The following is a 21,905-nucleotide window of genomic DNA, read 5'->3' as shown; positions in this document are numbered from 1 at the left end:
CCGGCGTATAAGACGACTGGGCATATAAGACGACCCCAAACTTTTCCAAATAAAATATAGAGTTTGGGATATACTCACTGTATAAGAAATACAACCCGGCGTATAAGACGACCCCTGACTTTTGAGAAGATTTTCCTGGGTTAAAAAGTAGTCTTATACGCAGGAATATACTGTATTCCAGGTGTGGGAAACCTCTGGTTCTCCGGAAGTTGCTGAACCACAACCCCAGCAAGTACAGCCAATGGTCAGGAAGGATGAGAATTGGAGTCCAGCAGCATCTGGACAGCCAAAGGTTCCCTACACCTATAGTATGCTATTGGAAAGGGGGGGGGGGAGAGAACACATTTTCAGTTACTATACAGTACTTCCATTGTTTATCTTAACACTTTAAGCCAGACAAAAATTCCTAATTATATAGTGGCAACCAAGCCCAACATACTCTAGCAATTTGTAGGTAATTTGAGTACAACTTCTCAATCTTTCCTACCCTTTGAAACATTTCAAACACAGAATATTGCATAAACGTTTCCTCTTCCTAGCTATGCTTACACAGCCCTCCCACTGCAGTGTTAAACCTACAGCATTACCATAGCAACCCCACCAATCACAACAGTTACTTTTGAGTCCTTAAATTTTATTTGACAGGTGGCTATCAGGAAAAGATCTACAGAATGCGGAATGGGCTATATAAGAATATGAATGCTGATCACTAATTGTCTGCTACTTCTAGAGTAAATATTGCTACAGGAAGCATTACAGGCCACTGCTACTAATTTGGTTATTTATTCACACCTAGTGGGTTGGGTCTTTGGCTGCATTACCAAACAGATCTATTCCTCCAGTCCAGACTAAAATGTAAGACATGTTAGATACAGAAAAGATTTCAAAACTTGCTGTATATTCTATAAGTGTTGAATTATATTGTTAATGACACCAGAGAGCTAGAACAGCATAACATTGAGTATTTAGGGGGTTGTTGTTGTTTACTACATTGAGCTGGATTGAATTAACCTGGTAGCCTAAGACCTCCTAGTGCAATGGAGCCCTTCACCTTCCCCCACAATCTGCTCTGAATAGCTAGAACCTCTAGAACAGCACACAGGGGAGGAGAGATGTTCTACCTGCCAAGCAGTGCTGCACTGACAGATCATATTACTGTATTGGGACATTGAATTCCACCCATTATTATTATTATTTTGTTGCAAAGATATATTGCTCCCTATAATTCTAACCCCAAAAAGGTCAACATTATAATTTTATTACTACATTTTTACACCACCCTTTTTCCAAGAGAAGCTCCTCTCCTTTCAGTCTCACATACACCCTGTGAGGTAGGTTTAAGTTGAGAGATAATGACTGACCAAAGTAATGTGATGAGCTTCATCAAAGAGTAGGCACTTGAACCCATTCAGCATCGGATTATATAAAAACATTCTGCTAAAAAAATTGAGAAGACCTGCCAATTTATCCATCAACACACTTAGATGGCCTTGGGCAAGTCACTGTCCTCTTGGCTTCAACTCCATCTGCAGCATGAGAAACTGATACTGGTCTGCCTTACAGGGCTATCAGAAGGATTACTGAAATGTATGTATTTTGAAGCATCAAAGTATATATTATTGATAGACCCCACATGCTGAAAATACACATTAAGAATAGATCCCAAATAATTAACAAAAGTTATTTCAAAATAAATTGTAAAGGAAATTTGGGTCTGATTAGCAACTCTTGAGGGTGACTGTACATGAGTAAAGACCTGTTTGGCTTCAGCTGCAATTCGCATCAGGTCACACCAACCCCTTGCATTGTCTGTCTTATGAGGTAATCAGTTAAGTTAATGTAAAGAAGCCTCTACAAACAAACAAAACCAAGAACAAAACTGAAGTTGATCATGTGACAGAATGCTACCGGGAGGAAATCTAAATCAGCAGCAAATCTGGAAGTTAACAGCACGCTTCTAGTACATTATTCAGCAAAACACAACGTTATTCAGTCACACAGCGTGTCTTCTCCATTTGGGCCTCCTATTATGATCAGAGAACACCCACACACTTCTGGAGAAGAAACCCTTACAAAGATTCAGCGCCCGGGCTACACCACTACACAGCCCAGAGGCTCTGCGAAATCTAAAATCCAGCACTGCACATTCGGGCACTTTTCATGGTATTTTCAAGAGTTATTTTTCCTTTTAAAACAACGCCAAGGCCGCCGAGGAGGAAAAAAGAGCAGCTCGACAAACAAGAGAGGAAACAACACCCATCATCCAGCCCAAACAATCGACAGAAACTTATGTTTTAAAAGGAGGGCTGCCGTGGGAACCCCCCGCCTGGCATCCCCGCTAGGCTCACCTGGAGACCCGCCACCCGCAGCCCCGCTTGGAACAGGCAGTTCCCGAACTCCACCCAAAGGGGGAAGGCGGCGGCGGCGGCTGAGCCACCTCTTCTCGTACCAAGAAAATAAAAGGCTCGGACGGCCCCGTCACCCAGAGACAGCAGGAGGCTCCACTCCACTCCCCACCCCGCCTTAGCTTGTGCCCACGAGCCCCTCGCCCGCCCACGTAGCATACCCCGTGTGTGTGTGTGTGTGTGTGTGTGTGTACTTCCTACTCTAACCGCCCCACCAGGAAGAGCGGAGGAAATTCCCGCTCCCTCAGTGGCCACTGGCTGTCGGGTGGGGCAGGCCGCACAGGGAGCGGCCCCGCAGGGCCACGAGCCTCTCCGCTCCCGCGTTCCTCGCCGCCTGCCGCCCTCGCCCCCTTCCCTGACCCTGCGGCCTCTCCGACACTCTACCTGAAAGGGGTCCTCCGCGGCGTCTCCCCGGCGCTGCTTCCTTTCGCCTTCTACGGGCCCAAACTCCGGCAGCGGCTGAGGAACGGAAACCGGCGGGGCGGGTCGAGCCGAGAGGAAAGCGCGTTCACGCTCTCATACAAAAAAACGCGACGTGCGCGTTCCCGCCCCTTCGCGTCTCGGTAGCCAATCGGCGGCCGCGGCGCGGGTGCTGCTGGGAGGAGGCGCTATAAAAGGACGCAATCTATTTGTGAACAGGCTCTTAACTTTCCCGACAGTGTTGGACAAGGAAGCCTGGAGTGGCGAGGGGGGGGGGTGATGAGGGTGCCGGGCCTGGGTGTGCGCATGTTTACGTGCAGCGGAGGTAAAGCAGGAGTCAAGGCCGCGCCCCCTCCTACCTTCACCTGCGTCCGGACGGGCTGAGGTGTTTGGGCGGGGCTAGGCGAGCAGGAAGGAGTTCAGGAAAAACAGGGCCGGGCACCTGCCGTGGCGCGCCTATCGGGAAAGAGAACAATCGCTGGATGAACCCCTTCCTTCGAGAATCTCTGCTTTTCTTTTTCTGAGTCTACTGTTGCCCACAACAGGGGTGGGGTGGGGGAAGAAACAAGTTGCCCCACGGCGAGAGGGAAGAGTTTTTCTTTTTTTTTTTAAATAATTATTTATTAAATTTTCCAAAATAAACACATTTAAAACATTATACAAGACAAACAAACACATAAACAAACATTCAAAAATACAAACATCCCAAAAAAACATGCTCCGCCGAGCTTGACTTCCCTCCCTCCCCTCAAAAGGTTTTCTAATCAGTTCTTATCTCGCAGTTCCTTTGTATCTAATCTTTAGGGTCAATTCGTAGGATTTATTTCACGCCTGCAAGTGTCTTTAAACCTTTACAGTTCATTTCCATATAGTCCACAAATTTACTCCAATCCCTTAGAAACCTTGTCTCCCTCTGGTTTCGAATCCTGCTAGTCAGTCTCGCTAATTCTGCATATTCAATCATCTTTGTCTGCCAGTCTCCAATTGTCGGTAAGTCCTGGGTTTTCCATTTTTGGGCTAATAATGTCCTCGCCGCGGTTGTCGCATATAAGAAAAGGGTACTATCCTCCCTTGTTATCTCTTGGCCTATCAGTCCTAACAGAAAGGCCTCTGGTCTTTTGGGAAAAGTATATTTAAATATCTTTTTCAGTTCGTTATATATCATTTCCCAATATCCTTTAACCTTTTCACATTTCCACCACATATGATAAAAGTCCCCTTCCTTTTCATTACATTTCCAGCACATTCTATTACTCATTCTATACATTTTCGGAGAGGGAAGAGTTTTTCAAAGGTCGGGCGTTCCTATTAGTTTGCCTTTTGTTTTTGTTTGGTCTTAAATCGCTACAGAAACCTGGAACCCCGATGATGATGATGAAAATATTAATAGTGTTATAAGAATTTTGAGGTCATATATATATATATAATAATTGTTCATAAAACATGTACATGAATGTACAGAAACATGTCTGAAGCAGCACAGGAAAACAGGCCTGACTGACACCATTTTGACTCTCTCTGACCAGGTGTTCCTCTGCAAGGAAGAAGTGGGGTGGGGGGAACCTTCTCATTGTCTCAGGAATTAAAGTGATAATCCCTGGCATCCTGATACCTGACTGCCAGACAAAAGGGTGTGATTAACTTGGCTGGGAAACAGGGAAATGTAAATATCTCTCAATTTTGTTGATTAGGTTTTGGGGGCAGGGGGCAGGGTCCAGGATGCTCAGATTACTGCCACCAGACCTCCCCTTTCATGATGTACCTATGATGAATCTAGGGAGAGGGGTCTTGGGCTACACCCCTTCTGTGACACATGGATGATGCTTCTGGGGGGTGGGCTGAAACCAATTTCAAATTTCTTTTTAAGGGCAAGACATCTTTGTTTGGGGTTCCTTCCTTGTTCTCCTGTGTGAGAGGAAGGACCCTGTTGCAACAGCGAAAATAAAGGCTTTGCTTCTCAAACTTCTCTGGTTGGCCTCTGTTATATTCTCCAACCGATGGAGAACCCAATAAGGGAATAAAGGCAGATTTTTGCTGATATCAATAGTAATAATAAAAAGTGATAAAACATCAAACATTAAAAACTTCACTAAAAGATAACTGCGGAATGGATGCCCGCCACAAGGGATGTTGCCTTTGTTGTCCTCGCCCATCTTTGAAACCCAGTAAAAAGCTTAGTCCTGGACCCCTCTCTGCCTGGCAACTTGTGTCCCCTCTCCCACGGAATATAAACAGAGTTCACCACAGTAATTTACTGTTGGAGCCATAGGAAACTGCCTTAGAGAAATTCAGACCATTGCCTGTACCAGGGATCAGGATGAGCAACTTTAGGCCCCGGGGCAAATGGGCTCTTCCCTGTACTACATCTCTCTCGAATCCCACTTGGCACTCCCCTTGATTGCCTTTTCCTTGACTGGAACGTGTCCCTGAGCTTTGATAATGTCGCCAGCTTGCCTTGATGAAAGAGAGGTGTGTGCATGTGTAAAATGTCTTACTTTACAAAAGTAAAATTCACATGTGTGTCTGTCCACTTTTGCATGTTTACCCCCAGGAAGTTGAATGAGAGGAATGCAGTCCTTGGCCTCAGAATAGTTCCCCAATCCTTACCTTCACCTGCTGCTAGCAGCTCCTTAGGGCAGACACCTCCAAACCTGGCCCTCCAGCTGTTTTGGGACTACAATTACCATCATCCACTGGTCCTGTAAGCTAGGGATGATGGTAGTTACAGTCCCAAAACAGCTAGAGGGCCAAGTTTGGGGGTGCCTGCCTTAGGGTTTGGGGCAGGGATTATCCAGCCCTACCTGGAGATGGTGGGAACTGAATCTGGAACCTTCTGCATGGAAAGCAGGTTCTACACCACTGAAATATAGACATTTTAACATTTCTTTCAACAGCCACCCCATTGAAACACCTTTTCTAGAATTTGAGAGAAAATATATGCTATTACACAAGCAAGGTGTCTCTGCAATGCTTGCTCGAAATAATGATTATAGTTATCAGGTGGCAGTTTATAATAAAAGCAGCACTGGCTTTTTACATTTTTTGATGTTCTTCTTTGAAAAGAAACACAGCAGGAATCAAGTTTTGTAAACTAAATAAATGTCAATATCAACTTTGGCCTGCAGCTATGATGTATATTCCATTTATTATAAAATATTCTCTGATGTTTATTTATGCTCTTCAGCTCTACTGCACACACAACACTGAAGATCAAGCTGGTTAGAATTTCTGTATAATATGAAAGTGATAGGAAATGAGGGAATGTGTTAACAAAAAATGAATTAGTGTTTGGCCCTTTTGTCTTATAATTTTGTTAGTCATTTGTATATATGCTTCAGCTGGGGAAACCAGCAAAACTAAGAGTGGATTTTAGTAAGCTACGGTAATTCTTTGCAGTTAATTTCAAGCAGAATCTGTTTTCTGACAGAAAATATAGAAAAATAAGCCCCAAATCTCGTAACTTACCCTGCCCTTCTATTTGCAAACATTGCCTGTGGAATGTGTCCCTAAACACCCATAATGGTTCTTGCTTGCATGTCTGGATGGATGATAGGGTACGTGTGAGTGTATGTTTACCCTTTCTACCTTATTGTACAAAGGGTAAAAAATCTTATTTTTTGCCTCTGCTCCTTCTGGCACATTGCCCAGGAGGGAATGTGGCCCTCAAGAGTGACAATGGTTCCTGAACTCTGCTGAAAACGATTCCCAGGATATATTTTACTTAAGAGAGTAAAAGTGAAATTGCTGCAACTTGCTCAGGGGAACAATTTGGTATTCCTGTCTTGGATACAGAGCAACGATTCTCATAGCGTAAAAATACAGTGGTACCTCTGGTTACGAACTTAATTTATTCCAGAGGTCCGTTCTTAAGTTGAAACTGTTCTTATCCTGAGGCATGCTTTCGCTAATGGCGCCTCCCGCTGACATCCTGGGGCAAAGTTCACAACCTGGAGCAACTACTTCCGGGTTAGCAGAGCTCGTAACCCGAAGTGTGCACAACCAGAAGCGTTCTTATCCAGAGGTACCTCTGTAGTGACAGAAAGTGTAAAATGGTTCATTAGGGGGTTCATAATGAAAATAACTGATAGGGGAGGAAGTATATTAAAAGATGTTCTGCTTCCAACTCGATACACTTCCAGTGAAATTGGCAGCACTGGTTGAGTGGTAGACTTGCTACATTAAACGGAAAACTACAGTGGGGGTGATGGTCTGATTATTTCAGACAAAGAGCTTGAAATTCATTGTAAGACACTCTCACAGTTATTTGATCAGTTTAAATTAATTGATCTAACTCTGTTCCTTGGGGGGGGGAGGTCTGTTAAATTGCTCTGGAAACTAGACCTGTGAGGGGAGCAGACATCTAACTCAGCACCCTTAACAAACTACAGTTCTCAAGATTTTTTTGTGGTATGCTACTGCAAAGTGTATAGTGCAAATGGTTCCCATAGATATAGTTCCTATAGATGCTCTTCTTAAATGTACAGAACTAGCCCCATGGAAACATATCATTTCATTTGGCTGCATACCATATACAGAAATGACTTCCTAGAAAAACCACTGGATGGCACCAGCACCTCATCATTTAAAAGGCCATGGATCATGCAGTACCTCCCCCACCCCACGCTGCAATGATGCACCTTTTGAGCTTACTAATGTTTCATGGTTCTCCCCAGTGGATGATTAAAAGAAAGATAATTGCTTCATAATTCAACATATTCTTATGACTGTTCCCCAAAGCCTTACAGTAAAATTCTCCCTATGGTGAAGACTCTGCTCAAGTCAAACCTGGATATATAATTTAGCAGGATATCAAACAGCGATATTGATCCCCTTCATGGATCAATGCCTTGTCGTGGCGAAGGGGCTTGAATAACTCAGAGAAGCTATGAGCTATGCCATGCAGGGCCACCCAAGATGGACAGGTCATAGTGGAGAGTTTTGACTAAACGTGATCCACCTGGAGAAGGAACTGGCAAGCCACTCCAGTATCCCTGCCAAGAAAACTCCATGGACAAAGACAACAGGCATATAAAAGTTATGACGCTGGAAGATGAGCCCCTCAGGTCGGAAGGCGTCCAACATGCTACTGAGGAAGAGCGGAGGACAAGTACAAGTAGATTCAGAGCTGATGAAGCGGCTGGGCCAAAGCCGAAAGGACGCTCAGTTGCGGATATGCCTGGAAGCGAAAGGAAAGTCCGATGCTGTAAAGAAAAATATTGCATAGGAACCTGGAATGTAAGAACCATGAATGGAGGTAAGCTGGATGTGGTCAAAAATGAGATGACAAGAATAAATATCGACATCCTGGGCATCAGTGAACTAAAATGGAAGGGAATGGGCGAATTCAGTTCGGGTGACTATCATATCTACTACTGTGGGCAAGAATCCTGTAGTAGAAATGGAGTGGCCCTCATAGTCAACAAAAGAGTGGCAAAAGCTGTAATGGGATGCAATCTCAAAAATGACAGAATGATCTCGATACGAATCCAAGGCAGACCTTTTAACATCACAGTAATCCAAGTTTATGCACCAACTACCGGAGCTGAAGAAAGTGAAATTGACCAATTCTATGAAGACCTACAACACCTTCTAGAAATGACACCAAAGAAGGATGTTCTTCTCATTACAGGGGATTGGAATGCTAAAGTAGGGAATCAAGAGATAAAAGGAATAACTGGCAAGTTTGGCCTTGGAGTTCAAAATGAAGCAGGGCAAAGGCTAATAGAGTTCTGTCAAGAGAACAAGCTGGTCATCACAAACACTCTCTTCCAACAACACAAGAGACGACTCTACACATGGATATCACCAAATGGGCAGCATCGAAATCAGATTGATTATATTCTCTGCAGCCAAAGATGGAGAAGCTCTATACAATCAGCAAAAACAAGACCTGGAGCTGACTGTAACTCAGATCATCAGCTTCTTATAGCAAAATTCCAGCTTAAACTGAAGAAAGTAGGAAAAACCACTGGGCCAGTAAGATACAATCTAAATCAAATCCCTTATGAATACACAGTGGAAGTGAGGAACAGGTTTAAGGATTTAGATTTGGTGGACAGAGTGCCTGAAGAACTATGGATGGAGGCTCGTAACATTATACAGGAGGCAGCAACGAAAACCATCCCAAGGAAAAGGAAATGCAAGAAAGCAAAATGGCTGTCCAACGAGGCCTTACAAATAGCGGAGGAGAGGAGGCAAGCAAAATGCAAGGGAGATAGGGAAAGATACAGGAAACTGAATGCAGATTTCCAAAAAACAGCAAGGAGAGACAAGAGGGTCTTCTTAAATGAGCAATGCAAAGAAATAGAGGAAAACAATAGAATGGGGAAAACCAGAGATCTGTTCAAGAAAATTGGAGATATGAAAGGAACATTTCGTACAAAGATTACCATAATCAAGGACAAAAGTGGTAAGGACCTAACAGAAGCAGAAGACATCAAGAAGAGGTGGCAAGAATACACAGAGGAATTATACCAGAAAGACATGGAGGTTTCGTACACCCCAGGTAGTGTGGTTGCTGACCTTGAGCCAGACATCTTGGAGAGTGAAGTCAAATGGGCCTTAGAAAGCACTGCTAATAACAAGGCCAGTGGAAGTGATGATATTCCAGCTGAACTATTTAAAATTTTAAAAGATGATGCTGTTAAGGTGCTACACCCAATATGCCAGCAAGTTTGGAAAACTCAGCAATGGCCAGAGGATTGGAGAAGATCAGTCTACATCCCAATTCCAAAGAAGGGCAGTGCCAAAGAATGCTCCAACTACCGCACAATTGTGCTCATTTCACACGCTAGCAAGGTTATGCTTAAAATTCTACAAGGCAGGCTTAGGCAGTATGTGGACCGAGAACTCCCAGAAGTGCAAGCTGGATTTCGAAAGGGCAGAGGAACCAGAGACCAAATAGCAAACATGCGCTGGATTATGGAGAAAGCTAGAGAGTTCCAGAAAAACGTCTACTTCTGCTTCATTGACTATGCAAAAGCCTTTGACTGTGTCGACCACAGCAAACTATGGCAAGTTCTTAAAGAAATGGGAGTGCCTGATCACCTCATCTGTCTCCTGAGAAATCTCTATGTGGGACAAGAAGCTACAGTTAGAACTGGATATGGAACAACTGAGTGGTTCAAAATTGGGAAAGGAGTACGACAAGGTTGTATATTGTCTCCCTGCTTATTTAACTTATATGCAGAATTCATCATGCGAAAGGCTGGACTAGATGAATCCCAAGCCGGAATTAAGATTGCCGGAAGAAATATCAACAACCTCAGATATGCAGATGACACAACCTTGATGGCAGAAAGCGAGGAGGAATTAAAGAACCTTTTAATGAGGGTGAAAGAGGAGAGCGCAAAATATGGTCTGAAGCTCAACATCAAAAAAACCAAGATCATGGCCACTGGTCCCATCACCTCCTGGCAAATAGAAGGGGAAGAAATGGAGGCAGTGAGAGATTTTACCTTTTTGGGCTCCTTGATCACTGCAGATGGTGACAGCAGTCACGAAATTAAAAGACGCCTGCTTCTTGGGAGAAAAGCAATGACAAACCTAGACAGCATCTTAAAAAGCAGAGACATCACCTTGCCGACAAAGGTCCGTATAGTTAAAGCTATGGTTTTCCCAGTAGTGATGTATGGAAGTGAGAGCTGGACCATAAAGAAGGCTGATCGCCGAAGAATTGATGCTTTTGAATTATGGTGCTGGAGGAGACTCTTGAGAGTCCCATGGACTGCAAGAAGATCAAACCTATCCATTCTGAAGGAAATCAGCCCTGAGTGCTCACTGGAAGGACAGATCGTGAAGCTGAGGCTCCAATACTTTGGCCACCTCATGAGAAGAGAAGAATCCTTGGAAAAGACCCTGATGTTGGGAAAGATTGAGGGCACTAGGAGAAGGGGACGTCAGAGGACAAGGTGGTTGGACAGTGTTCTCGAAGCTACGAACATGAGTTTGACCAAACTGCGGGAGGCAGTGCAAGACAGGAGTGCCTGGCGTGCTATGGTCCATGGGGTCACGAAGAGTCGGACACGACTAAACGACTAAACAACAACAATCAAACAGCGAATGCTACTGCATTTCTATATCGGAGGTCCAAAATTATATGCAAACAGGGCCGTCTTTAGCAGATGCGGCGCCAGGGTGCAAATATCCGCCCAGCCCAAATTGCCACAGATAGTGTTGGGGTGGCCATAGCTGTGCATTGCCAGCCATCAGGGGCGGGGGACGCAACTCTCCCCCATGCTGCTGCAGGAGAGCGATCCTCACAGAGGCTTGGGAGTGAAGTTGTGCCCCTCCCAAGCCTCCTTGGAAGGAGAGTGCAGCTTCCCTCCCAAGCCTCCTCAGGAGGAGAGTGATCCCTGCAGAGGCTTGGGAGGGAAGCTGCATGCCCGCCAGCCTTATGGTTGGTGGGGCGCAGCTGGCGGGTGTGCAGAGAAAGGGGAGGCCGCCGGCAAATCCGTGCAGCTCCCCCACTTGCTGGGGTGCCCCTGAGAGCACCGGTGGCCTGGCACGACGCACCACTAAGCTCTATGGGAAAGGTGGCTATGCAAACAAGTTAAAAGAAATTTTGATGTGGACTTCTGGTTTGCAGCCGCAAGGGGAGAAGGAAGCTGGTGCCGCTATTGCAACGACCTGGCTGCTGCTTTTTTGGAGTTTTGGGGTAGTTCAGAGGCAACAAGCACCCTGAAGAAGGTCCTGGGGATGACTGGGACGTTGAGGGGTCCTGTGGCAACCAAAGCGAGCTACCAACAGGTGCGCTCATATCTATTTGGTGTATTGACTGGAGAACAAAAAGGGAGTTTTCTCCAGAAATGGTTGCTGCCCTGCATGGGAACAAGCTGTTTGAAGAAATCAAGGTAACAATAAAAGTCTGCCATCAGAAATAAAGGAAGGGGGTAGGGTGGTCAAGTTGAAAAGCTTAAGTGGCTGATGACTTAAGTTTTGGCTGGCATGCATGTCTTTGGTATGGGAAAGCAAAAATTTCTATGAACCACATTCTTGGGAAGAATTTGTATAGAGTCCGGAAAAAATATCTGCTAGAAAGAAAAAACATTATTATTGTTATCCCCCATTGGAGCAATTACAATTAAGAGGACAGATAATGGGTGCCTTACAGGAGGCAAACCCAGACTGAAACCTATGGAGAACTTAAGGGGCCAAGTTACGGATTGGTTGCAATAACACCAAACATATGATATGTTTAAGGTAGACAAAGAAAGGGGTGTTTTGGACCAAAGCTCACAATCTGAAAGAGAACTTACAAAAGAAGGATAAACTCCTGTCTAAAATGTATGTATTTTTTATTAGAATGGGAAACAAATGATGAGCTAATTATAGCACCAATGGCACTGGGCAATAGATATAGAAACTGGATGCTAAAATTGATGGACCCTTGGCCTGTTCCAACAGGTCTTATCCATTCTTGGCCAGGGCGGAAAAGGGGGACAGTGCAACTGGAGCAGGCCCCAATGTTGTCTCTGCCTACCTTCCTCACCTTCCTTCTTCACAGGGCAGATGGGCTTGCGAAGGTGCACAGATTTCTCTAGATGTGGGTTAGCTTAGCATATGGCCTCCAGCTGTTGCTAGACTTCAACCCATCAGCATGGGCACTGGTCAGATTTTTAGGTCACCCGAAAACTATGAACTTCTCCCTCTGACTTTCTGATAATACCTCTTTCAGCCTGGCCAGAAACGTAGTTCCAAGAGGTAGGAGACAGGTGTCCTCGCTCCCTCATAGGATATATGAAGCACAATACCTAGAAACAAAAATTCTATTGCAGAAGCCTGTCATGTTGAATACTTGGCAGTACCAAGTTCAGGATAGCATGACGTAAAGCAATGCTTCAGCCTGCCCTTTTACAATCCTCTATATTAACTTTTAACTACTTAAGAGTAAGGTGATGTACATGCTGTGTAATTTATCCAGTTTTAGTCAGAATCGATCAGATTCACCTCCTTGACCTCTAAAGGCTTAAAAATTCAGTAAATAAATACCACAGGCAAATGCTTGAGTAAACAATGTTAATGCTCCCTCCTCCCAAACTATGATTTCTCTCAGCTCTGTAAAAATTGGTTATTGCCAAATTTAAGCTTTGAGGCCAAATGGGAGTTGACATTTTCCCCTTAGGAAAGATGAGTCAATACTGAGAAAAGCATGCAAGTCTGGAAAAAATATAGTAAGAACTTACTGGAAGTGAAAACTGGGCCTGCCCTTGTCTTAGTAATTTAATTGTAGTAGAAAATGCCTCTGGTAGTTGACTTAAGAAACAGCATCATCTCTCTGAATATCCCATTCCACTCATGATTGTTTTATTTCAGTTCACCTTTATGCTACAATACCTCCTTACTGCCCAGTAGCTGAAGAAAATGATGAAGTGTCCAGAATAGAAGCAATGTGCACATGGATTTTGTCCAAAAACTATTGTTTTAAGCCTGACTGAGACCTCATTAAGGTAGATGTACATTATCAACAGGGCAGAGATAAGACCTCATAAAAGCAATCTTTTTATAGCACCCATGACCTGTATTAGTAAGAGGAAGTGGCTACAACTTTCCTTAAACAGTTCTGAACTGTTATTGTACAAAGCAAACAGAACTAGAACAGGAATGTTTCAGGAAGCTTTTGGAGGTGTGGAAATGATAAATATTGACCCTCTTATTTTATAACCTACAATGTAATCAGATTATTCCCATGCATCAATCATCATCCCACACTTTCTGGTGCGTTTTCCTGTCACTTTCCTTACTGGAAGACCCCTGATTTTTTTTTAAAGTTTGCTGTTATATAATTGAATTGCTCCAACAAACTACTGAAAGCCTGGAGTGAAACTTAGAATTTGTGGGTGAGGTATGGAAACTCAGAATTCTTAAGGTCAGACCAACAATGTCTGAAGCCACAGATTTCTGCTTTGCTGATTCCCCCTTCCCCTTTAGGGAAAATATATGGGATCAACTAAAATTTAAGACGTTCAAGATACTCACACTGTCCTTGGGGGCTATTTATCAATTGTCTTTCTGCTTCATGGTGCATAGATATTTCCACTGCTTACTTAAAACTGGGAAGAAGTAGCTTAAAATCCCTGCTCAGCCATGAAGATCACTTGATGCCCTTGAGCCAATCACTAACTCAACCCAGCATACATCAGGATAGGATGTTGAGAGTGACACAGCACCATTTCCATGTATGCTGCCCTGAACTCATTTAAGGGAGGGCGGGATAACATAAACTGTATCAATGATAACATAAACAGTAATTCACTTGTGGGCCTGTGATAAGTAGGAATTGCTTCCAAGGGACATAGGAAAGAAGAAAAAAAAGGAGTACTGTGACACTTAAAAAATAAAGCATTACCATAGCATAAGGTTTAGTTGGACTACAGCCCACTTCATCAGATTCATGGCTATCCTGAGTTGGAGGTGGGAAACTAAGCAGTGAAGTCAGCAGAAAGAGAATGCAGATAATTTCAGTATGGGTATCAGTAATAATGGCTAGATTCTACCTCCAAGATCAACAAGGAGCATCAGTGTAAGTCACTGAGGAACAACAGCTGGAAAGCTTGCTTGCCCTCATGTCCTGCTTGAAGAATTTACGTGGGTATCTATCTGGTTGGCTACTTGCAAGCAGAACACTAGACTAGATAGGCTTTTGGTCTGATTCAGCAAGGCTGTCCTTATGTTATACCCAAACGTTCTAGAATCCTCACCTAGAGGGGCTGTGACCCTCCCCACTCCCAGATGTACAGTTAGCAATTTGTGCCATTATCACCTCTTAGTGCACCAACAGAGTGACCATTCCTAATACTGTGTAACATCATTTTAACGGATGGGGCACATACAACATTTATTCAAAATAAATACAATTATGAATTTTAAGTACAAGTTCATTCATTCATTGATTTATGTCTCAGGTAAGCTTGCGACTTAACTTTGGAGTTAAGGTGGAGATACTCAGCAAAAGCTTTTTACCAATTTCCCTGCAACTCAAAACACCAGGGTAACTCCAACTCAGAAGGTCCCTTCTGCCTGAATCTCTTTAAGGAAACAAGTGGACATTTGCTTCAGATAAGCAATATTTTTAATCCCCATTTTATGGATTGAATCCTTAAAACTTTGGGGGCAAACCCACTTTAAGCCTAGACTCAGCAGTAACTACAAAAGATAGTTGAATTTTGCTATTCCATCAGGAAATCAGGTCTAACTCTGGAAGAACAATATCCCTATGCTCTATAAAACCCTCCTTGAAGGCAAGAAACAAAAAATTCAGAGAGAAATGGCACCAACAGTTTGGGGTGGTGGGGAGAAATGTCTAGGACAAAAATCAAAGTAAAATACAGATCTAAATATTGCAAGTTCCCTCCAAAAATATCCATCTCTCAAACACAGTGCACTGTTAACTCAAGGAGAAAAAGGTGACAACTGAATGCCAGATATTTGAGACAACATTTGCGTTTGAGAAGCTGCAGAATGCTTGAAATTAGTTTGAACACTAGGCATGTAAGAGATTGAGCAACTGGGTGTTCAAGTAAGAAACATGAATATCCTTACATAAAAACAACAGACTCTGTTCACCTTCAGAAGCAGGACATTCCTTGAGACAAAAAACATGTAAACAGTTCCCAAAAAGTATTAGCCTAAAAAAGGGGGGGGAATACCCCAAATCAGTGAGAAGAATGGAGAAATTCAGCATTAACTGAGCATTAAGTGCTGCCACTAAAGATGAGGATCAAGAGCTAAGAGATCTAGCAGAGATATCTGGCAAAGACATGACCTTGCTCCCTGATGTTAGAAGATCAATTACATAAATTCTTTTCTTGTGTATGCCACCCAATCACTCAAGGCACCAATGCAACTTGACAGTTGCAAATAATAATTCTCTTCTTATATGAAGGTTTCCATGTCACAGATGCTAACATAACAGCATTTTACTGAGGAGACACTTCTCAAGCCACATTCTTTTCAGATGCAGTATTCCCCAGTCAAAAGTTACAGGAACCAAGGCTTCCTTGGCTTACCAGGATTAAAATACAGTAGTACAAGACAGCAGAGAGAGAAGACATTCTGGAACAGAAACTACTCAGTCCTTGTCTGGTAGCACAGCAAAGCCATTCCTTCATGTTCAATTGCAGGGGGTGGGGTGGGGGAGTCAGATGAACACAAAGCCAGGGGGAGTGCAGCTGCTGTGCCACTGTGGAGTCATCCTGGCTCACTTAGGTCACCATGTTGTTCTGTCTGCTGTAGAAGATCATTCCTGGCCTCTGATTATCTATGTGTAAGCTAGAGAGATCCATAGTTACTTAAGGAAGTTGTCTAGTTTAGTCTGACTGATGCCAGAAACAGCTGCTGTTGGTTGCTTACAAACACTTCTTTTCTTGCACCTCAAAGCCAGGGGGCGAATCTCTGTTGATATACTCTGAAATGAGACACGTCAAGGAAAATAGTGGCCAAATATTTAAAAGAAAGGTTTTACATTCCCATACACATCTGATACGTATAAATCATTATATCTGGGGGCTATAAAAATGACCTTCAGGGTCATTCCCCCCCCAACCTTCCAAGTGAGAGAAGAAAGGTCAAGTTTTACCTGATCATGGAGTCAAACGTTTTTTATTCCCATAGCCCAGTCGAAGGCTGACCAAGAGATGGTAGCAGACAGGTCCCTCTCCTAGTAGTGTTTTACTGCTACATAAGTTTCAAAACAATAACCATCAACAGCTCATTACAAAGAGGCAGGCTCTTGATGACAAATATTGGATAACTGACCTCTTAACTCTGCACAAGGGGAGGGAAAGGAATACTAAGCTGAATGTGAACACATATATGCTAGATGGTATCTAGAAAACACTCATGGTATCCTCTGAAAAATGTAGCATTTGCTGCAAAATGTGTCTTGAAGTACTTTACCAGCTGCAAAAACTTATATAGGTTTTCCAGTTTTCAGGGAACGAAAGTGTATATATTTACCTAATTTAAACAGTGCTATGATCTCTACAGCAGAAGTAAACTCAGCCTGATAGATTCACAAGTGGGATTTGAATAAGATCCTGATCCAGGTTTCCTGGGGCCACTTTTCCCAGTACCATCGTAGCTTGGAAGTTGAATGGAATCCGTTCCGGAAGTCCGTTTGACTGCCAAAGCAAGCATTCGACTTCCAAAGCACGGCTTCTGATTGGCTGCAGGAAGCTCCTGCAGCCAATCGGAAGCCCTGGAAAACATTTGGCTTCCAAAAGAACATTCGAAAACCAGAACAGTCACTTCTGGGTTTCAATCGTCCAGGAGCCAAAATGTTCGAGAACTACGGTAGGCTGTTCGAAAACCAAGGTACGACTGTAAATGTAGAACACTGTGGCCAAGAACTCATACAATGTACATTTTGATTGATTCTGGGGGGATATATTCCCCAAATATACCGTATTCCATTATTTCAGCTTCTCTTCACTTTGAATTTAAGCCAGAACGTCATTGTTCCAACTGGAACATTGCTTGATGGCGTAGTAAATGCCACTGTTTCTTCTTAGTCTTTTGTGTCATTGATCACCATAGATTCAGTGCCCCTAGATATCAGCGTAGCTTCTACAGGACATATCTTAGGAAAGGATACAGGCTGAATGAATTTGGTTCTGCCTCCTAAGCCATCATACCCAGTTCTCACCTACAAGGAAGAGAATCCAGTAGTTAAAAATGCAAAAGCATATGACTCTCATGGAGGACGTTGTTATGAAATGGAAAAAGGATTGTAGTGGGTAAAAGGGCACATAACACACTAGAGGATTTGGTGATCAGAATATGCTGAGTCTGTGCTGCGTGATCAGGTGTCTAAGCATGTCCACCAGCAATAAAAAGCACAGAGCATATTGAATTTGTAAGATTTGTAGATGAGGACATGAGAAGGTATGTCCAGGAACAGGGTTCTGCTGGCTGGCAAATTAAGCAGGAACACTCCACACTGCAAAACTCTAATGCACATCCCACTTGTACTCACTATTCCCGTGTTCCTCTGTGGTACAACCATGTTGCTTGCGGGGGGCCTCTTGGACATAACAGAGTTTCTAATGAAAGCAGGTAGAAGATCTTCCAGATGCTCATCATCTGTGTCAGCTGAGCAGCTCTGAACCGTATTTTAAGAAGTAGGAGAGTTAAACTAAAATACTCATATTTGCAACCAAACACAAGCAACACTACTAGAATCCATGTAAACCATCTACTCTATTGTGCAAAAGCAAATGGCCGTTTCTGCAAAAGCAGATTTTTGAAACATTCTTAAGAGAGGACTGGAAGTTTGAAAGTCACCGGGCTCTGGTGCCAGCTGATAGATCAACAGATTACAACAGTACAGACACCCTACCCCAGATAATACGGAATATATAGCAGTGGGAAGCTGACTCTCGCACACCTCACAGGGTTAACTGTAATATTTACTATTTTCTATAACACGGAAAGATGTATTGTTTTAAAATCGATGCAGAGTTTGGCTGTCTGGAGAAAAGATGGCTTTCAAAATAGCTCTAAAGATAGTGGATTGAAGAGGTTATAGTTACTACTCAGGTTATCCGTTACTATACCTCCACTGTTTCTTTGAGAACTCTCGATAAACTTGTCACAGGTGCACTGGAAAAACAAACAAACAAACCCACACACAATTTAGATTACACACCACAAATTAGTAAATTGCTCAATATATCCCTTTGGAGATGGATGCACCAGTTTGAATTCATACATGAATTTTCACTATGTGGCCCAGATCATAAGCCAACACCTAAAACAGTCTTTGCCAACCTGGTGCCCTATGGACTATGACTCCCAGCAGCTGTTAGCAGTGGACTTACTACAAAAGTATAAGCTTTCTATGTTTCAATTAAAATAATAATAAAATGCAACTATAATGTTCTCTTCTCCTCCATTCTCTGTTCTGACCACTAAGATAGAAGCCTCTGGTCTGATCAACAGGCAAATGTGGTAGATCTTTCATTACTTTTGCCTCGCTGCCATTGTTATCATTTTGGCGAAGCCCTAACCCAGGGATGGGAAACCTTTTTCAGCTAGACGGCTGTATTCTTTTTGGGGCCACCATGCCAGAGGTGGGCGGGGACAGAGGCAAATTGGGCAGAGTAACAAATGTAATTGTTACCTTTATACACCACGCTAGTTTGTATATATCCTTCTCTTATCTTCCATCCAGACAAAAGCAAGAGGCATTATCAGAGTTCAAGGGCACATTCCAGCCAGGCAGAATCGCACAAGGAGGATGTGAAGCAGGTCTGGTGAGGGTGTGTGGCTGAGGAGAGTCCCAAGGGCCAGAGAGGCTTGGAGAGCCACATTTGGCCCCTGCACCTGAGGTTCCCCACCCCTACCATAACCCAAAGTCTTTATAAAAGTAGGAAAGTCATTCATTATATCTGGGATTCAGAGGGAACAGAGATAAAGCACTTGTTAGAAGTAACACAAATGAGGGGTGCTTATTTAAGAAATCTGCAAACTAAAGTTTCCTTAATACACAAATTATGTAGCTTGGGTTTGTGCTCTCCCTTCCACTTCCTGAAGCGGTTCTGTCTGTTTTAGATTGCAAGCATGCAGGTTAGGAATTACCCTGTTAGAGGAGCACCTAGTTATTGAGACTCTTTAATGAGGTATTTGAGAAAGATAATGGACAGTAAGATAGACAGCTTTGGGGGCAAAGTCTCACTGTACTCTCACAACAGGTAAGATATGTTGTGACAGTCTCTTGCAGAGAACAAAAGCTTTAGAATGAGATAGTTCCATCAAAAGCAATGAGAAAAAAATGTGATATTTGTTGTATAATTTGTTGTTTCTTCAGCTTGTAAACCTACCTTCTGTATAGTAATATAGAAAGGCAGTATACAAATTAAAAGTATTAAGATGGCTGGAAAATTGCTTGCAGTGCATGCAGAAGTGAGAATACCAGACAGATCAAGAGCACACATACACCCAGTAAAAAGTGAAGCAACTGTGACTCACAACTTTTTATCCAGTTTAAGTTTTTTTGCAGGAGCAGAGATGGTCTTGTGAGGTGGATGCTTTGGTGTCTGTACGTCAAAGGTAGCATTCTTTGGTGTCTGTACATCAAAAGTATCATTGAGGTCAATCTCATCACTGTGAGCTGGTCGATGGAGCTTTGGGCTTAGCAATTCTAGAGGAGCAGGGCTGTAAGGCAAAATTGTACAGGTATCACAACACAACATTACACGTCAGACAGGTGACTGTCTGTTTCCAGCCCACACCACATGCTGTACAATCTAAATACTAGCTTCCTATTGGCACTCATTCCTGATGGAGGAAGGCGATGACAGTATATAATATGGACACAGAGTAGAACTAAATTCTGCTTTCTAGCAACATGTGCAAAGTGTTCAAAATTACCAAAATGACTACCAGGTTGCCTGGGGGCTTCACATCCCATTCATGATAGTGTACTGTAAAACTGTCCTGTTACAGGAAGCCCTACATTTATATAGGAAGGTTAGGTTACTGTTTGATATAATCTTCTTCTTTCTTCGAGTCCATATTTCACAAGCATACAGTAAGGTTGGTAGTACAATAGCTTTGTAAACAAGCATTTTGGTTTCCCTGCAAATGTCCTGGTCCTCAAACACTCTGCACTTCAATCGAGAGAGAGCCACACTCGCAGAGCTCAGGCGATGCTGGATTTCGGTATCAATGTTGGCCCTTGTGGCAGAAGAAACACTTGCACTAGTGTTATTCTGAGCTGGTATGGATGGTGATGTAGCAAATGACAAAATACTGAACTCTAATGAAAAGGGTCAGGTAGCAGGTGGTGGGAAAGACCATGGAGAACCACTCCCAGTCACAGTAGGCAGTACTGGGCTAGTTGGACAAAGAGCCTGACTATATGTAAGGCATCTTATGATGTACTTTTGGACAGCTCAGGAAGGTATGCAATGCTTATATTGGACAAAATTTTGGCACAGTAACTCTGCTACATCAATATCCACTGAATTTCTCTAAACCAACCTTTCAGAGACAAGGCGGCCAAGTGCTTCATTGCTTAATGATGACACTTTAATGGTATCTTGCATCATTCTTATCTTCTTTTTCAAACTCTGTGGAAAGAGTAGCACTTAATACATTTCAGAAATCCTACCGAAGCCAAAATTTCTACATCCCCTCTTGCAAAGATACAGGCATCCTGAAGTTGGGGATGCCTCTCAGCCATTTTTAATCAGGATAGAATTTAGAACAGTATTTGGACTATACACTATAAAGGCTGAAGGGCCACCGTAATTATCAGCAGGTTAAAAGAAGTTTCTCACCATTATCTCATTATCTGCATTTCTCAGATCTGTCTGGGTGCTCTTCACCTCTTCTGTTGTTTTCTCCAACTCTAGAACCGTCTTCTGTAACTATAGATTTAAAACTGTATGCTGGAAGTCTAGTACAGTACATGTGAGACAGCAGTACATCAAGCTTCTAAGTGCTCAAAAAAAGTATAGTGGTTTATGTTTTACAAATGCATATTCTTAGACTTTAGGATAAAAGAATTTAGTGTATTGTAAATAAAGATGTCCTAAATCAGGGATATCCAACAGGTCGATTGCAATCTGCTGGTAGATCCCTGCAATGTTTTGATAGATCGTGGTCGGTCTCTGGCTCCCTCTCCTCTGCGTTGGTAAATCTGACTCCTGCCCCGCCCCCTCATCCCGCCCTCCATTGTTGTTTGAACTCAGGAAGGGAAGACGGAGCTCCCTCTGTGTGGCTGTTTGCATCCATAGCGATGTTTTTGTGAGTGACTTAACCCCAACTTCCCTTGCCTTCCTCCCCCAAAAGCAGACTCCCTCACCCAAAAAACCTGTACCTTAACCCCCCAAAATGGGGCTTTCCTGCTCCCCCAAAAAGCTCAACAACTTTGAGCTGAACCCCTAAAAAAAGGGGGTAGATCACTGCCAGATTTTAAGTAGATTGCAGTCTCTTGGGAGTTGGTCACCCCTGTCCTAAATGGAAACAAATCCTTATTCTTTCAAGGCTCCTGCAGAGGGAGCTCCAATGTGGCTCATCTCTTCAGGTGACAGTGAGAAGCTGCTGAGGGCAGTGGTACTAATTTGCTCAAAGTAA

At 43.2% G+C, this 21,905-nt stretch overlaps 2 protein-coding genes across 4 annotated transcripts in view; both read right to left on the bottom strand.

Moving 5' to 3' along the window:
• The window catches only part of RHOA (ras homolog family member A), a 31,338-nt gene extending 28,400 nt beyond the window's left edge, over positions 1-2,938 (bottom strand). The window contains exon 1 of the mRNA XM_035105965.2: positions 2,790-2,938. The gene's annotated coding sequence lies outside the window, so the exon portion shown is untranslated. The remainder of the gene's footprint in view (positions 1-2,789) is intronic.
• Positions 2,939-14,327: 11,389 nt separating this feature from the next.
• The window catches only part of TRAIP (TRAF interacting protein), a 28,330-nt gene continuing 20,752 nt past the window's right edge, over positions 14,328-21,905 (bottom strand). For 2 of the 3 annotated variants that reach the window (XM_060271558.1, XM_035108057.2), the window contains exons 10-14: positions 21,107-21,196; positions 20,808-20,896; positions 19,794-19,979; positions 18,380-18,425; positions 17,479-17,925 (exon numbers count right to left, since the gene is read on the bottom strand). In XM_060271558.1, the coding sequence (XP_060127541.1) occupies positions 17,626-17,925; positions 18,380-18,425; positions 19,794-19,979; positions 20,808-20,896; positions 21,107-21,196 (711 nt within the window). In that variant the 3' untranslated portion in view covers positions 17,479-17,625. The other variant, XM_035108056.2, reaches the window with a different exon arrangement.

This window comes from Zootoca vivipara, chromosome 2, assembly GCF_963506605.1.
Source record: "Zootoca vivipara chromosome 2, rZooViv1.1, whole genome shotgun sequence".
Taxonomy (NCBI): Eukaryota; Metazoa; Chordata; class Lepidosauria; order Squamata; family Lacertidae; genus Zootoca; species Zootoca vivipara.
This window is presented reverse-complemented; position numbering and strand designations above follow the sequence as displayed.